General features: G+C 44.2%; 1 protein-coding gene and 1 pseudogene across 1 annotated transcript in view; one reads left to right on the top strand and one right to left on the bottom strand.

Annotated features, from left to right (window-relative positions):
- The window catches only part of LOC126092872 (uncharacterized), an 873,443-nt gene that overhangs the window by 346,688 nt on the left and 511,085 nt on the right, over positions 1-15,670 (top strand). The window contains exon 6 of the mRNA XM_049908602.1: positions 9,954-10,334. Within this exon, the coding sequence (XP_049764559.1) occupies positions 9,954-10,334 (381 nt within the window). The remainder of the gene's footprint in view (positions 1-9,953; positions 10,335-15,670) is intronic.
- Positions 2,191-2,308, bottom strand: LOC126093536 (5S ribosomal RNA; annotated as a pseudogene).

Raw genomic sequence — 15,670 nt, 5'->3', positions numbered from 1 at the left:
TGATTACACGTACACATGAATCCATCAGCAGTATTAATGAATTAACAACATTTGCATATCTAGGCCCTCTAATATGAAAAAACAAATAATTTAAATATATTTGATTTTTTTTAAATTTTAATCTGATTATATATATTGTGTTTCATACTAGACTGTCGTGTTCCCAGTTTGGCACAGCTTTGCCACAGGAAACACGAAAGCGGCCGAAGACGTCCGTCTTCTGGTCGGCACCTGATCGTTGTCAGAAGGAGGCTAGTTTTTGATTACGCAAAGACTTATATTATTTGGAAATGAACAACCCGGATTTCTTTACGTAATCAGTATGAATTTTATAATTATCTAAGGGACCTTTAACAATGAACAATGAAAAAAATTGCATTTGCAAATGAAATCATTAATAAATGGGGTAGCTCTGAGTTGTATAGAAGACAAGGAGCGGCCTTCTGTCTACGACCAGGATGCCGCAGTATTCTCTACTGTAGTAAAGGCTGTTTGATATTTACAAAAATAATATGACATGGAGGTAAAAAAAAATAAAGGAAAAGAATAGAATAATAAATCTGGTAAACACAAAATATATTCTAATAATTCTCACAAGCAATTAGAGCTTCTTTATAAACAGTATATCTTACATAAGTAATTTTCTAACTGTATGGTGCGATCAGATTTCAGCCTGTCCTGTACTAGTTTCTTGGTTCACGTTTTGATCACAAATTACAGTCATTACTTTTCTCCTTCCTTCGAGACAACTCTGGCACCGTTCAACACCTCCATAACAATAACTTGCCGGTTTACAGTATCGAACATAAATTACTCGAATTTTGTTAATTAATAATGTTGTCTGCACGCTGGCAAGACCGCTCACTTTTCTGGCTTAAAGACGACCTTCTTTACGCTTTCACATTACAAGCAGAAGTACGATAAAATCTGAAAATCTACAAAAGTTTTTACTGTCATCTTTTATTTAGATCGAAGCAGAACGTTCAGTTCAGCTTCTGTTAAAATGTTTCTGTGACTGCTCAATCGATGTATTAGCGTCCGCTTTAAATGCGCATATTTACAGTTACGTAAATTATATAAAACAAATGTCTTTCAAAGAATAGATCTCATCTCATAAGTTGATCATTTAATATACAGATAGGTGAATGCCTTTCCATGGGTACTCACAGCTTTCATACTACGGAAATCCCAATAATATTACAGCCCTATCCACAATTAGTATTTAAAAATGCACAAAAATGAGTAATAAGAATTGTAGAGCACAGAAACAGCTTCAAATATATAGTCATTTAAAAATGTTATACAGGAATGAAACTTTTCGATGTAATGGAAGCAGTAACTTAAATTAGCTTGCAAACAGGAGGTGTTTCAGTCTTCCCACAGCCATACTGCAATATGACGAAATCTTAATTTACTTTAAATATGCAACTTAGGGATAAGCACAACCAGAGCACAATTTGCCCTTTGTGTGTGTTTATGTTCATAAATTTACTGACTTCTTTTTGTTATCACTCAGTTTTACACTTATGCAAGCTTAAGGCAAAAAGTCAATTTGATGAACGTGTGATGGACGCGAGCAAACGTTAATCTATTACGATTTCACATAACACACGATCCAGAGGGTGAACTTATCCTCAACTTTGGGCAGTAGAAAATCTTCTACCTAAAACAAGCCTCTCGTTGAATGGAATAGAGAAATCGCGCGTTAACGGGGTCCGGACGGCCCTGAGTTCAAATCTTGAGATTTCCGTCACAATGCAAGCTCGCAGGGCGTTTGCTCGCGTCGACCACTATACACGTTTCTGAAAAGAGCAAAACATGAGTGGCAGACACACTGTAGTATATACAAGTTACAAAAGCAATACCTGAATATAAACATACTACAAGTTAACCCATGAACAGAATTAAGGACCTTAATTTCCTGTGATAAAAATAAAACTAGATACTAAGTACCTAACGTGACAATCGATAGTACCACCAGCCACCAGTACCACTCCGTTTAAAGGCCACAAGTGGCCCATCGCGACCATCCGACCGCCGTGTCATCCTCAAGGAGGATGCGGATAGGAGGGGCGTGGGGTCAGCACACCACTCTCCCGGTCGTTATGATGGTATTCTTGACCGAAGCCGCTACTATTCGGTCGAGTAGCTACTCAATTGGTATCACGAGGCTGAGTGCACCCCGAAAAATGCCAACAGCGCATGGCGGCCTAGATGGTCACCCATCGAAGTGCCAACCACGCCCGACAGAGCTTAACTTCGGTGATCTCACGAGAACCGGTGTATCCACTGCGGCAAGACCGTTGCCTGACAATCCATACCCACAAGAATTTATTAAGAAACAACAACTACCACTAATTTGTAAAACCAGAAAATTCTAAATCTATAACTAAATTAAGAAATGACGTTCAAGTGAACCTGCTACCTTCAGCGTGCCACTATGCACCAAATCCAAACTTACAAATGCGAGGCGCTATTTCTAGCCATTTTAGTAACATAATTTCATGGCCGTTACAGAACATAACTCGCCTCACCACCCCTGCAGTTTTGCTGCCCACTAGCACTAGCAACTGCAACAGTCAACAGTCCTTAAGTACACAGCAATATTCACTATATATCGGAGGAGGAACCCACCCCGAAAGCCTGGCGATTAATTTTTTCTTCATGTGAAATTCAAACGCCATCCATCCACATAGCTCTCGAGGTATTAGCAAATCCTGGGTGCCACTTGCCAGCCATGTCAATAAAAATGGTTCAAATGGCTCTGAGCACTATGGGACTCAACTGCTGTGGTCATAAGTCCCCTAGAACTTAGAACTACTTAAACCTAACTAACCTAAGGACAGCACACAACACCCAGCCATCACGAGGCGGAGAAAATCCCTGACCCCGCCGGGAATCGAACCCGGGAACCCGGGCGTGGGAAGCGAGAACGCTACCGCACGACCACGAGATGCGGGCAGCCATGTCAATACAACTTTAATACTTTCCGGCAGCGGCCCATGCTTCTTCGTTGCTCCAACTCAACTGGTCGTCACGGCATACGGCCGTGCCACGTAACTTGGTGTCGCCAAATCCCCACAGCGCCAACATCGAAAGCACGTCACGTCACAGACTCAGCTCATGTGCGGACCCCACTCTCCCCGACTTGCGCACGCGCGCCACCATAAATAGCCTGCCTCAAAGACGCAAAGAGAACAAGGCACAGGGACAACGATCAGAGATGGAAATAAGAATCGATATCGCCTGGAGCCAGAAACCCACCGGCTCACTCACGAAAGACATAAAAACCATACCTGGCCAAAAGAGACCTGTTAACAAACATTGGGCGTAACTTCAGAATGAAGTTTACGAAACGTATGCCTGGAGCACAGCACAACATTGTACCGAAATGAATCGACGACTGCAGGTAAACCAGGGAAGAGGAGATTGCAGTGCTACAGAAAGATGATGAAAATTAGGTTAAATGGTAAGAAATGATGACATTCTGCGTCGAACGCGCGAGGGAAGAAATATTTGGAAAACGCTGACAAGAAGAAGGAAGAGGATGATAGGGTATGTGTAATAAATGAGGGAGTATGTCTCATGGTACCTGAGGGAGCCGTACAGGATAAAAACTGCAGGGAAACGCAGAGATTGGAGTGTGTCCAACAAATAAGTGAGGACGTTGGGAGCAAGTGCCACTCTGAGATGATGAGGATGTCGCAGGACAGGAAGTCGTGCCGTACTGTATCAAACCAGAGGAATGACAGGTTTCTGTCGCCAGTGACTATCATCTGATCTCTACAAAGAATGCATTATATGCGAGGTGACCCCAAACATTTCATACGTGCTTCCAGATATGGAAACGAATTTTCCGGCAAATGATAGTTTGGAAAATAAAAAACTGAACCTACCGGCATCACTCGTCTACTTGGACTCATACCGTGAAGAAAACGGTGAATTATGGTGATTCCCGTGATATCACAGTTGTGGATTTCTGCAACTCAAACTGCCACCTTCCACTCTAACCTAGACTGCTACGGATTGTTACAACATACGTTCCAAACAATAATACAGAAACAAGATAAATGTTTTCAGTATTCTGTTCCACATCATTTTGCTAACATAAGCCGACCCTCGCCGTAACTTTTTTGTGTTACGGCTTCAAGCCGCCCCGCGATGAGTTGTATTGCTTGCACTTTTTATGTATACAGATACAGATTCAACTATGATTTTTTGCTCTACTCGAACGGTACACCTTTTTAAAGTCATTCGAAACCTTTTGGAAAGAGGCAGTCAGTGAATCGAATTCATTAAACTTTGCAGTGAAATTCTCACAATAATAGGTAGGTAATTTTCTAAATACAAAGCACGGGGCAGAACTCTCCTCTCCGCTGAACGCGTAAACATAAAATGGTTCAAATGGCTCTGAGCACTATGGGACTTAACATCTGTGGTCATCAGTCCCCTAGAACTTAAAATTACTTAAACCTAACTAACCTAAAGACATCACACACATCCATGCCCGAGGCAGGATTCGAACCTGCGACAGTAGCGGTAGCGCGGTCCCAGACTGTAGCGCCTAGAACCGCTCGGCCACCCTGGCCGGCTAAGGTTAGTGGAGTGTAATCGGATCAAATCAGACGATGGTGAGGCAGAATAACCAGTAGATGAAGTTTCCTTTTTGGGCGACGAAATAACAGATGGTGTCAGAAATAAAGATTATATCAAATGCTGACAGGCAATAGTAAGAAATAATTTTTTTGGAAAAGAGATGTGTTAACACCGAATATAAAGTGTTGAAAGTCGTTTCTCAAAGTATTTGTATATAACGTAGAATTACGTGTTGTAACGCAAGTAACCGTCAGATCATCCAGTTTAAACGCTATCGGCGTTGGTTAGATATCAGACGGGCGAGCGTCCAGGTCTTCCGATCGCTGTTGGCAAGTGGGGTGCACTCAGTCCTTTTGAGACCAATTGAGGAGCTACTTGATTGAGGAACAGTGACTCCGGTCACGAAAAAGGGCAACGGCCGGGAGAGCGGTGTGCTTACCACATGCTCCTCCATATCCGCATCTAGAGACGCCTATCGGCGGAGGATGACGCGGCGGTCGGTCGGAACCGTTGGGCCTTCGGGGCCGCGTTGGGCCTTCGGGGCCGCGTTGGGACATTACTTAATGAAATGCAAAACGCCTCAGGAGACTAAAGAGAAGCTTGATAAACATTACGGTGACTCTGCAACTTCGATTAGAACAGTTTATAAGTGGTTTCAAAATTTTCGGAGTGGCCATATGGGCAAAAGTGATGCTGAACGTTCTGGACGCTCTGTGGAGGTTACGACTCCAGAAACCATTGATAAAACCCATGATACAGTGATGGATGACAGAAGAGTTAAGGTGCGTGAGATTGCTAGTGCTATGGGCATCTCCAATGAATGACTACATAATATTTTGCTTCAACACTTGGACATGAGAAAGCTATCCGCAAGATGGGTACCGCGGTTCCTCACGCTTGACCAAAAACTGAATCGTGTGAAGTGTTGCAAGGATGATTTGCGGCTATTCACGAAGAATCTGCAGGACTTTAAGCGTCGCTTCGTCACTGTGGGTGAAACATGGATATATTACTATATTCCTGAGACCAAACAACAATCTAAACAATGGGTTACCAAGGGAGAATCTGCACCAAAAAAGGCGAAGACCATTCCTTCGGCGGGAAAGGTTATGGCGACAGTCTTTTTGGGATTCACAAGGGATAATCCTCATCGCCTATCTGGGATAGGGTTAAACTATTATAGGTGGATATTATTCATGGTTATTGGACCGTTTGAAAACCGAGCTGCAAGATAAACGCCGGCGACTGGACCGCAAAGAAGTCCTTTTCCATCACGACAATGCACCAGCACACACCTCAGCAGTTGTGGTCGCCAAAATAATGGAAATAGGAGTCCAACTCGTTTCACATCCCCCCTATTTTCCAGACTTGGCTCCCTTGGACTACTGTTTGTTCGCCAATTTGAAGAAATGGCTAAGAAATGGCTGGCGGGACAAAGATTTTACTCAAACGAGGAGGTGATTGCAGCAACTAATAGCTATTTTGCAGACTTGGACAATTCGTATTATTCAGAAGGGATCAAAAGGTTAGAAGAGCGTTGGACGAAGTGTGTAAGTCCAAAAGGAGAGAGACTATGTCAAAAAATAAAAAAAGTTTTACCCCAAACACGTAAGTAGTTTTTATTTTTCCACGGAGTTTTCAAACGCACCGCGTATAGGCCCTCCCAATTAAGTAGAGCAAGTTTTTTGCACTGAACAGAGATTACGTTGAACATTAGGTTTTTGTAGCAATAGAGTGGGGAATAGTTTTGTGTATTGGAACCTTGACTAAAATCAAACAGCTTCCAGAAAAAGAAAGTGTTGCGTTATTAACTGAACGGCCTTTGTACTTCTAGTGCGCAAACTTCTGTTTCCCCCTGCATATTGTTGTGTTGAGGAGCAACCCATTTATTTTAATTCTTAAATTAATACTCTTGAATAATCTTCAAAGTTTCTTTCAGTCTATTGTGATTCAAATAGCTGCTCCGTCAGCCTAACGATTACGGCAAATAAAGTGACGCTACCGTCTCATATTTTAGGCAATGTTGATGGTAACCACAGATGTATGACGGCAGTTACTTTCACAGCAACGGAGAGGATGTAAGAGTGGCCGCACAGTTTTTACTGCCGACGCCTGAGCCCAGCTTGTCTCAGAGTGTGGATAAGCCGTTCATTGTCCATTGTACTCGTATCTCCCGAAGAAAAGATAACGTCAGCGCTGAGTGGGTTTGCTGTCAGCCATTTTGTGCACACGTAATGAATTAAGTTATTAAAGAACCGTCGAGGCGATAACTCTCTGAGACATTCGTTTATCTCCAGTGCGAATGAGTAACGACCCTGAGTATTACGTCAGGAGTTTAAAACACACGTTGTGCTGCCGAAGTGCTTCTTGCAGCTTTGATTATCGCCAAACTCTCTACCTATTAAATGTCACTGCTTGCTGGGGGCCATAGTATAAGTTGTTATTACAGGATGTTGGCATGTCGGACAACTTACGACTGTTGTATAATGATAGATGGGTTCTGACTGATGGGTTCTTATAGCTATCCAACAATAATTAATGGACTATTCTTCTTATCACGTTATCGGAACCAGCTATACAACGAATAACAAATAAAGACTGAGCAGCAGATAAATGTTAAATTGTGACCTTTTACTGATCCCCGTCGCACTGATAACTGTGGACAGTTGTTAATTGAGACTGGTCAGTGTGTGAAAAACAGCCATAAAGATTTTCGTATATGCGAACCTACACCATACAGATTTGTCCCCTTTGTTCATATGTTTAAAATCCGAATCACTGTTATCTGAAGAAGTGTTAGCAAATATCACACAATCACCAGTATTGACCGGCCTTTGTGGCCGAGCGGTTCTAGGCGCTTCAGTCTGGAACCGCGCGAAAGCTACAGTCGCAGGTTCGTATCCTGCCTCGGGCATGGATGTGTGTTACGTCCTTAGGTTAGTTAGGTTTAAGTAGTTCCAAGTTCTGGGGGACTGAAGACCTCAGATGTTAAGTCCCATAGTGCTCAGAGCCATTTGAACCATTTCAAGTTATTCGGCTTTACGTTCATCAACAGAGCTGTTGGGTGTCTTCCTTAGGGTCACAGTGCCACATTCTGTCCAATTGGAGAGTTATGTAATGAAAATCGAGAGCTGGTCGGACGGCCCTGGCGACAAATCTCCAAACGTTCTCAATTAGGGAGAGATCCAGCGACCTTTCAGGCCAAGGTATGGTTTGGCAAACGCAAAGACAAGCAGTAGAAACTCTCGCCATGTTTAGGCGGGCGGTGTCTCGCCGAAACGTAAGCCCAGGATTGATTGCCAAGGAGAGCAACAAAACGGAGCGTAGAACATCGTCGACGTACCGTTGTACAGCAAGGATGCTGCGGATTACAACCAAAGGAAACCTGCTATGAGTAAAGGGTATCCCGACCGCCACTCCTGTTTGTCAGGCCATATGGCCTGAACAGTGTTCAGTGTGTGTGTTATCTTTCCTGCTTCAGTCCGAGAACCGAGGTTTTAAATTTGCATGTACGCCGCCTGTCCGTTGCAGTTTGCCTTGAAAATGGCGGGGTGTTCTCCCGCCTAAATATCGGTGGTCGCTGAAAGTGTTACCTGGCTGAATTCCCGGAAGTTATTTGAAACTTAAATACGCCAGGAGAAACTCAGGTCTCACAAGGTTCCGTAAGATTTTCATGATATTCTCCTTCAACTGCAGGGACCATCTGCAGTTCCTCCAGTTTGAAATCACAATCAAATCGCAGCTTAATAAAGACACTTTGCAGAAACTGGTTAGCACCATGAGGTCAGAACGAACGTTAATGCTGTGAGATGGAATCATCGTGTTGCACGTTAACGCCCGCACCTACACTGCGAATCGGACAAAAGGCTACGCTTCAGCAATTTCGATCGGAAACACCGCAACATCGTCAGTGCATCCCAGATCTTTCACCGTGGCGACCTGAAGAACGACATGTGTGGACGTCAGTTGCAGCCACACGAGGAAATGCAAAATTTGGTGCGATTTTGGATCCGACAGCGGCAGGCAGTGGTCTACGAAACAAGATTTCATGGTCTCGTCTCCTAGCGGGGTAAATGTCTTAAGGGGGGTAGGACGTCAAACGGGCCGACTTGAAGCAGGAGAAGCACCACAGGAGATTTTAATTTCCAGTGCCTATACTTTTACAAATAAATTCATAAAACTTTGTCAGTATGACCAGGAAGGAATCAGGATTCACACTCATAGCAGCGGAAGTTAAAAAACATAAGAAAATAATTTTTTTTACATGTGAAATTTTATCATTTTTTCACTTACTATTGGCTGCATTTGTTGCTATAGGTACACTTTTCTTCATAAGCAAGAGAGACTGTTCGATAAATTTTGCACAGCATACAAACCATACTTACAGGTGCCTGAAACTCTAGAATCTGTTTATTTTATGAAAAAATGAATGAACTGTTACGTTTTATGCTTTTATGTTTAGAAAAAAAATCAGATTTTGTAGTTAATTATCTCTATTTTTACCACAGTTTTTAATAGATTTGGAAAATCCTAGAGTTTCATACACCTGCAAGTATGGTTTGTATGATTTGCAAAATTCATTAAAGAATCTCTCTTACTTGTGAAGAAAAATGTACCTATAGCAACAGATGCAGCCAATAGTAAGTGAAAAAATGATGAAATTTCACATGTAAAAAAAAAATATTTTGTTATGTTTTTGATCTTCCACTGCAATGACTGTGAATCCTTCTTGGTCATGCTGACAAAGTTTTATGAATTTATTTGTAAAATTATGCGGTTCCCGCGCCATGTGGGGCAGCACTGGAAAAGCCTGAGGGCCTAGGCTTCCTCTCACCTTCGGACTGACTTACCGTGTCGTACAGTTTTCGAAACACAGTATAACTCGGCGTTTTTCACATTAGGAAACCTGGGCAGTAGTTCATATGGTTCAAATGGCTCTGATCACTATGGGACTTAACGTCTGAGGTCATGAGTCCCCTAGAACTTAGAACTACTTAAACCTAACTAACCTAAGGACATCACACACATCCATGCCCGAGGCAGGATTCGAACCTGCGACCGTAGCGGTCGCGCGGTTCCAGACAGTAGTGCCTAGAACCGCTCGGCCGCCCCGGTCGGCTTAGGCAGCGGTGAAACAACTGATGACAAATATCTAAACACACGATGGATCGAACCCCACACTTTTGGATCTGCTGTTTGGCAGTTAAACCACTGTACCATTGAACCCAGTTGACGACCAAACTGGCTGGCGATCCAGACCCCATTCGTCGTCAGCTTGAGGAGCAGACTCGATGTAGGTGAGGCTCACCTTTCTCGGCTGTTCTCCAGGACAGCGCGTGACGGCAGCGGTGTTGCAGGTGACGCACCAGGCGGCGCCGCACGTGCTGCTGGCGACGGATTGCTCGTCGGGCGGCGGCGGCGGGTCGAGCTCGTCGTCGGACGACGAGGTGCAGGGCCTGCTGGCGGCCATGTCGACGCCGGTGCGCTTCCGCACGTGGCCCCCGCTCGACGCGCACAAGCCGGGCCGCTCGCTGTCGCCGCCGCCCAAGCTGTTCCACTACGCGGCCTCCGCCGACGCCGCCCCCGCGCCCGCCTGCGGCCTCGCCCCCGCCGCCTCCGCCTCCTCCGCCTCCGCCGCTGCCGCCGCCGCGGACGCCTCGCCGCGCAAGAGGCACCGCCACACGCCGCGCGCCTCGCACATCCAGCGGCCCTGCCTCGACTTCGAGAAGATGCAGCAGGTAACCACTGTACTCCGCTTACTCGTCTCACTTATACAATTTTGCTAAACATGTTTGGAATACAGTGATCAATAGATCATTATATTTTAACTGAAGTTAAGTCTTGATCACAACACTTATGTCTCAATAACATAGGTGACCGGTTTCGGTTATATTTATATAACCATCTTCAGACCCATGGCTTCCTTGGAGGATGGTAGGCGGAGATCTCCTCAGCTGCTACGAAGTCAACTTATCAGTTGAGCTCTCCACAGCTGCTACAAAGTCAACTGATCAGTTGAGCTCCGCCTACCATCCTCCAAGGAAGCCGTGGGTCTGAAGATGGTTATATAAATATAACCGAAACCGGTCACCTATGTTATTGAGACATAAATGTTGTGATCAAGACTGAAATTTAGTTAAAATATAATCGTCTCACTTACTTTTTGACCGTCTCCTGAATAGGAAGTTTGTCGCAATGAACCTAATGTAGCTCAGAAAAATCTTTAAACCTTGGTGGCCGAGAGTGAGGCCCACCTCGACAAACACAAATGATACATCGATTTACGATAAGTCTTCGGAAATGATTTACAGTAGTAGTTTTTTGTACCTTATTTATGACTGAACATGAGGCAATATACATGGAATTTCTCGGTCTACGAGACGTACTCAGAAAGTAAGGTATATATATCGGGTGATCAAAAAGTCAGTATAAATTTGAAAAGTGAATAAATCATGAATAACGTAGATAGAGAGGTACAAATTGACACACATGCTTGGAATGACATAGGGTTTTATTAGAACCACAACAATACAAAAGTTAAAAAAAAATATCCGACAGATGGCGCTTCATCTGATCAGAATAACAATAATTAGAATAACAAAATAAGACAAAGCAAAGATGATGTTCTTTACAGGAAATGCTCAATATGTCCACCATAATTCTTCAACAATAGCTGTAGTTGAGGAATAATGTTGTGAACAGCACTGTAAAGCATGTCCGGAGTTATGGTGAGGCATTGGCGTCGGAAGTTGTCTTTCAGCGTCCCTAGAGATGTCGGTCGATCACGATACACTTGGCGACTTCAGGTAACCCCAAAGCCAATAATCTCACGGACTGAGGTCTGGGGACATGGGAGGCCAAGCATGACGAAAGTGGCGGCTGAGCACACGACCACCACGAAGCGACGCGCACAAGAGATCTTTCACGCGTTTTTTTTCCCTAATAAAACCCCATGTCATTCCAAGCATGTGTGTCGATTTTTACATCTATATCTACGTTATTCCGTGGTTTATTAAGTTTTCAAATTTATACTAACTTTTTGATCACCCAGTACATGGAATTTCTCAGTCTACGAGGCATACTCAGAAAGTAAGGTATGTATATATGGCTGGGACTTGACTAATGTCTGCTGAAGTAGTGCTGTAGTGCTGGAGGGAATTGACACCATGAATCCTGCAGTGCTGTCCATAAATCCGTAACAGTAGGAGGAGGTGGAGATCTGTTCCGAACAACACGTTGCAAGACACCCCAGACATGCTCAATAATGTTCATGTGTGGGAAGTTTGGTGGCCAGCGGACGTGTTCAAAATCAGAAAAGTGGTCCTGGTGCCACTCTGTAGCAATTCTGGACTTGGAGTGTCGCGTTGTCCTACTGAAATGCTCAGTATGTCCGGCGGAATGCACAGTGGACATGAATGGATGCACGTGATCAGACAGGGTGCTTAAGTACGTGTCACCTGTCAGAGTCGTATCTAGACGTGTCAGGGCCCGATATCACAAGCCTCCACCAGCTTCAACTGTCCCTTGCTGACATGCAGGGTCCATCGATTCATGATGTTGTCTCCATCCTCTCGATACAGTTTGAAACGCGACTCGTCCGACCAGGAAACTTGTTTGCAGTCATCAACCGCCCAATGTCGGCGTTTAGGGGCCCAGGCGAGGCGTAAAGCTTTGTGTCGTCCAGTCATCAAGGGTAAATGAGTGGGCCTTCGACTCCGAAAGCCCATATCGAACATGTTCTCTTGAGTGGTTTGCAGGCTGACACTTTTTGGTGGCCCAGCATTGAAATCTGCAGCAGTTTGCGGAAAGGTTGCACTTCTGTCACGTTGAACGTTTCTCATCAGTCGTCGTTGGTCCCGTTCTTGTAGGCTCTGTTTCCGGCTGCAGCGATGTTGGAGATCTGATGTTTTACCGGATTCCTGATATTCATGGTACACTCGTGAAATGGTCGTATGGGAAAATCCCCACTTCATCGCTACCTTGGAGATGCTGTGTCCCATCGCTCGTGCGCCGTCTATAACATCACGTTCAAAGTCTGTGAAATCTTGATAACCTGCCGCTGTAGCAGCAGTAACCGATCTGTGCCAGAAACGTTTGTGGAACAAACGTTGCATGGGACAACGGGGGCCATGATGTGACTTTGGTTTTTTGTTGCTACGTGGGGTCGTTTCAGAGATCTGAAGGTCAACTTTGTTTTTTGAAATGGGATGCTATAGTTTGGTACTTATTTTCTGATAGCGGCTATCGAGACGAATCCAGTGATGTGTAACAGTAAGGTCTCTGAAGGTCAACGAAAAGTGGCATGTACGTCCATTTACAGAAGGTGTTCGAAGTGATGACCATTGGTATCAATGCAGTGCTGCAATCTTCATGTCATGGAATGAGTGTTCATTCTTGATTTTCAACTGTCGACGACAGACTTCAACTCCATTGTCCTTCTGAGCATGTATCAAATCCTGTGGAACGTTTGTCATATACAAATCGCCCACGAATGCAGGGTTGCTCGGCTATGGCTTGTCTGACATTCCAGCCCATCGAAGGTTACGCGCCTATCAGCGGTAATCAATTGAGATACAACCTCAGTGTTCCCCGGAGAGCGCGATGTTGGCCGACGACCAGTGATCACGTCCTTGCGTGTCCATTCCCTTCCACTAGCGAACCTAGCGATCCAGTTGTAAACAGTCTTACGTGCAGCTTCTTGCCCAAACACCGCAGTTAAATGTTTCTGAATATGTGTTGTTTTGACTCCCTAATTTCACAAAAACCGTGCGGTCCATCTTTATCCACGGCACTCGCCATCCATCTTGTCCACAGCTTCCTCTACTTAACAGCAAACAAGCGCTTGTTCCTTCAAGGTACACAGTGCTCACAACTGACATCTAGCGTCTGCGGGATGTTCTAGTTCAACGCCCTACGAGACGACCTGTTTGTCGTTCCGGCGATATTTACTGTAAAACAACGCAATTGTAAATCCATTCCCAACGTCACTCGTAATCTAGAACAGTTTGTATTAATGATCTACTGCATGATGTTGGAGTCCCCGTGAGGTTATTCGCTGAAGATTCTGTTGTCCATAGGAAGGTTGCGATGCCAGAACACTAGCAAAATGCAGTAAGACCTGAATAGGGTTGACGATTGCTGAAGGAACTGGCAGTTCACCCTAGACGAAAGTATTCGGTTAGTAAATGAGTTCGTGGCTTTCTCCGTAAGTTTAATAAAAGAGATACACATAAAAGAGTTTTTTTTTTTTTGGGTCATCAGTCTACTGACTGGTTTGATGCGGCCCGCCACGAATTCCTTTCCTGTGCTAACCTCTTCATCTCAGAGTAGCACTTGCAACCTACGTCCTCAATTATTTGCTTGACGTATTCCAATCTCTGTCTTCCTCTACAGTTTTTGCCCTCTACAGCTCCCTCTAGTACCATGGAAGTCATTCCCTCATGTCTTAGCAGATGTCCTATCATCCTGTCCCTTCTCCTTACCAGTGTTTTCCACATATTCCTTTCCTCTCCGATTCTGCGTAGAACCTCCTCATTCCTTACCTTATCAGTCCACCTAATTTTCAACATTCGTCTATAGCACCACATCTCAAATGCTTCGATTCTCTTCTGTTCCGGTTTTCCCACAGTCCATGTTTCACTACCATACAATGCTGTACTCCAGACGTACATCCTCAGAAACTTCATCCTCAAGTTAAGGCCGGTATTTGATATTAGTAGACTTGTCTTGGCCAGAAATGCCTTTTTTGCCATAGCGAGTCTGCTTTTGATGTCCTCCTTGCTCCGTCCGTCATTGGTTATTTTACTGCCTATGTAGCAGAATTCCTTAACTTCATTGACTTCGTGACCATCAATCCTGATGTTAAGTTTCTCGCTGTTCTCATTTCTACTACTTCTCATTACCTTCGTCTTTCTCCGATTTACTCTCAAACCATACTGTGTACAAAAAAAAAAAAAAGGTTTTAGCCATCAATAATGTTTTCACCTTCGATATTTATAACAGTCTGCTAACACTAGGGTAACTTGCCGATTCCTCGACTGTAGAAATCACGTGGTTTTGAAGCGAAGAACTCGTCGAGTCATGTTTGAGGTCATTTTCATCCGGAAAGGACGATCCTTGAAGGTCTTTTGACAGAGAGCCGAAAAGATGAAAATATGGTGAATAAGGTGGGTGTGGACTGACTTCTCAACCCAGCTCCGGTATACTGTCTTTTGTCAACCTAACGGGATGTGGGCGGACGGTATCGTGGTGTAACATCACTTCAGGCAGTCTTGCTGGTCGTTGTTCTAGGACTGTGTCTGAAAGACGTCTCAGTTGTCGACAGTGTCACCAGTAACGATACAGGATAGAAACGGTCGACGTTGCTCACGATCCAGTTTATGACGAGCAAGAAGAACCTGCTCATTTTTGTGATTTTGGCTTATAGCATGCGGTACCCATACACCCGATTTTTGAACCTTCCCCACTGCATGCAAATTTCGCGCGATGTTGGAATGATCAAATTTCATCATATTTGTCATTTCTCGAGTACACTGATATCAATAATTGTGGATTAACGCGTTTAAACGATCTTCATCACACCCTGCAGGTCTTCCTGAACGTGGAGAGTCACTGATGTCGAAACGAACCTCCTAAAAACGAGAAAATCATTTTCTTGCCCTGCTCTGTCCGGTGGAATTAACCTCCATTCACGGCGCAAATGTTTTTGATTGCATCCAATGCTGTCACGCGTCTATTGAACTCAAACAGAAGAAAATGTCAGAAATGTTTCGATTTCTCCACTTGGCAATCCGTTTTCTAACGTCCAAAGCTCCACTCGCTGTCTGCAAACGACCAAATTACAGAATCTGAACTCAAACAGCAACAGTAAACTATAGATAAAAAATGAAAATCGATAAATAAACCCACAGCAACAGGAATACCAACATGCATATGCAGGTATCTGCAGTGCGGTAAGGCAAGGTAAAGTGGGAGAGTCTAATGATGTACTGGGTGACTTTCTGCCACCATCGGAAGGAAGATTAGAGACCTGGCGAGGACAATGTCGTTTACATTCGGAACACAAGCTCAGACT

This window comes from Schistocerca cancellata, chromosome 7, assembly GCF_023864275.1.
Source record: "Schistocerca cancellata isolate TAMUIC-IGC-003103 chromosome 7, iqSchCanc2.1, whole genome shotgun sequence".
Lineage (NCBI taxonomy): Eukaryota > Metazoa > Arthropoda > Insecta > Orthoptera > Acrididae > Schistocerca > Schistocerca cancellata.
Note: the sequence above shows the minus strand (reverse complement) of the source record. Positions and strands in the feature narration are given on the sequence as shown.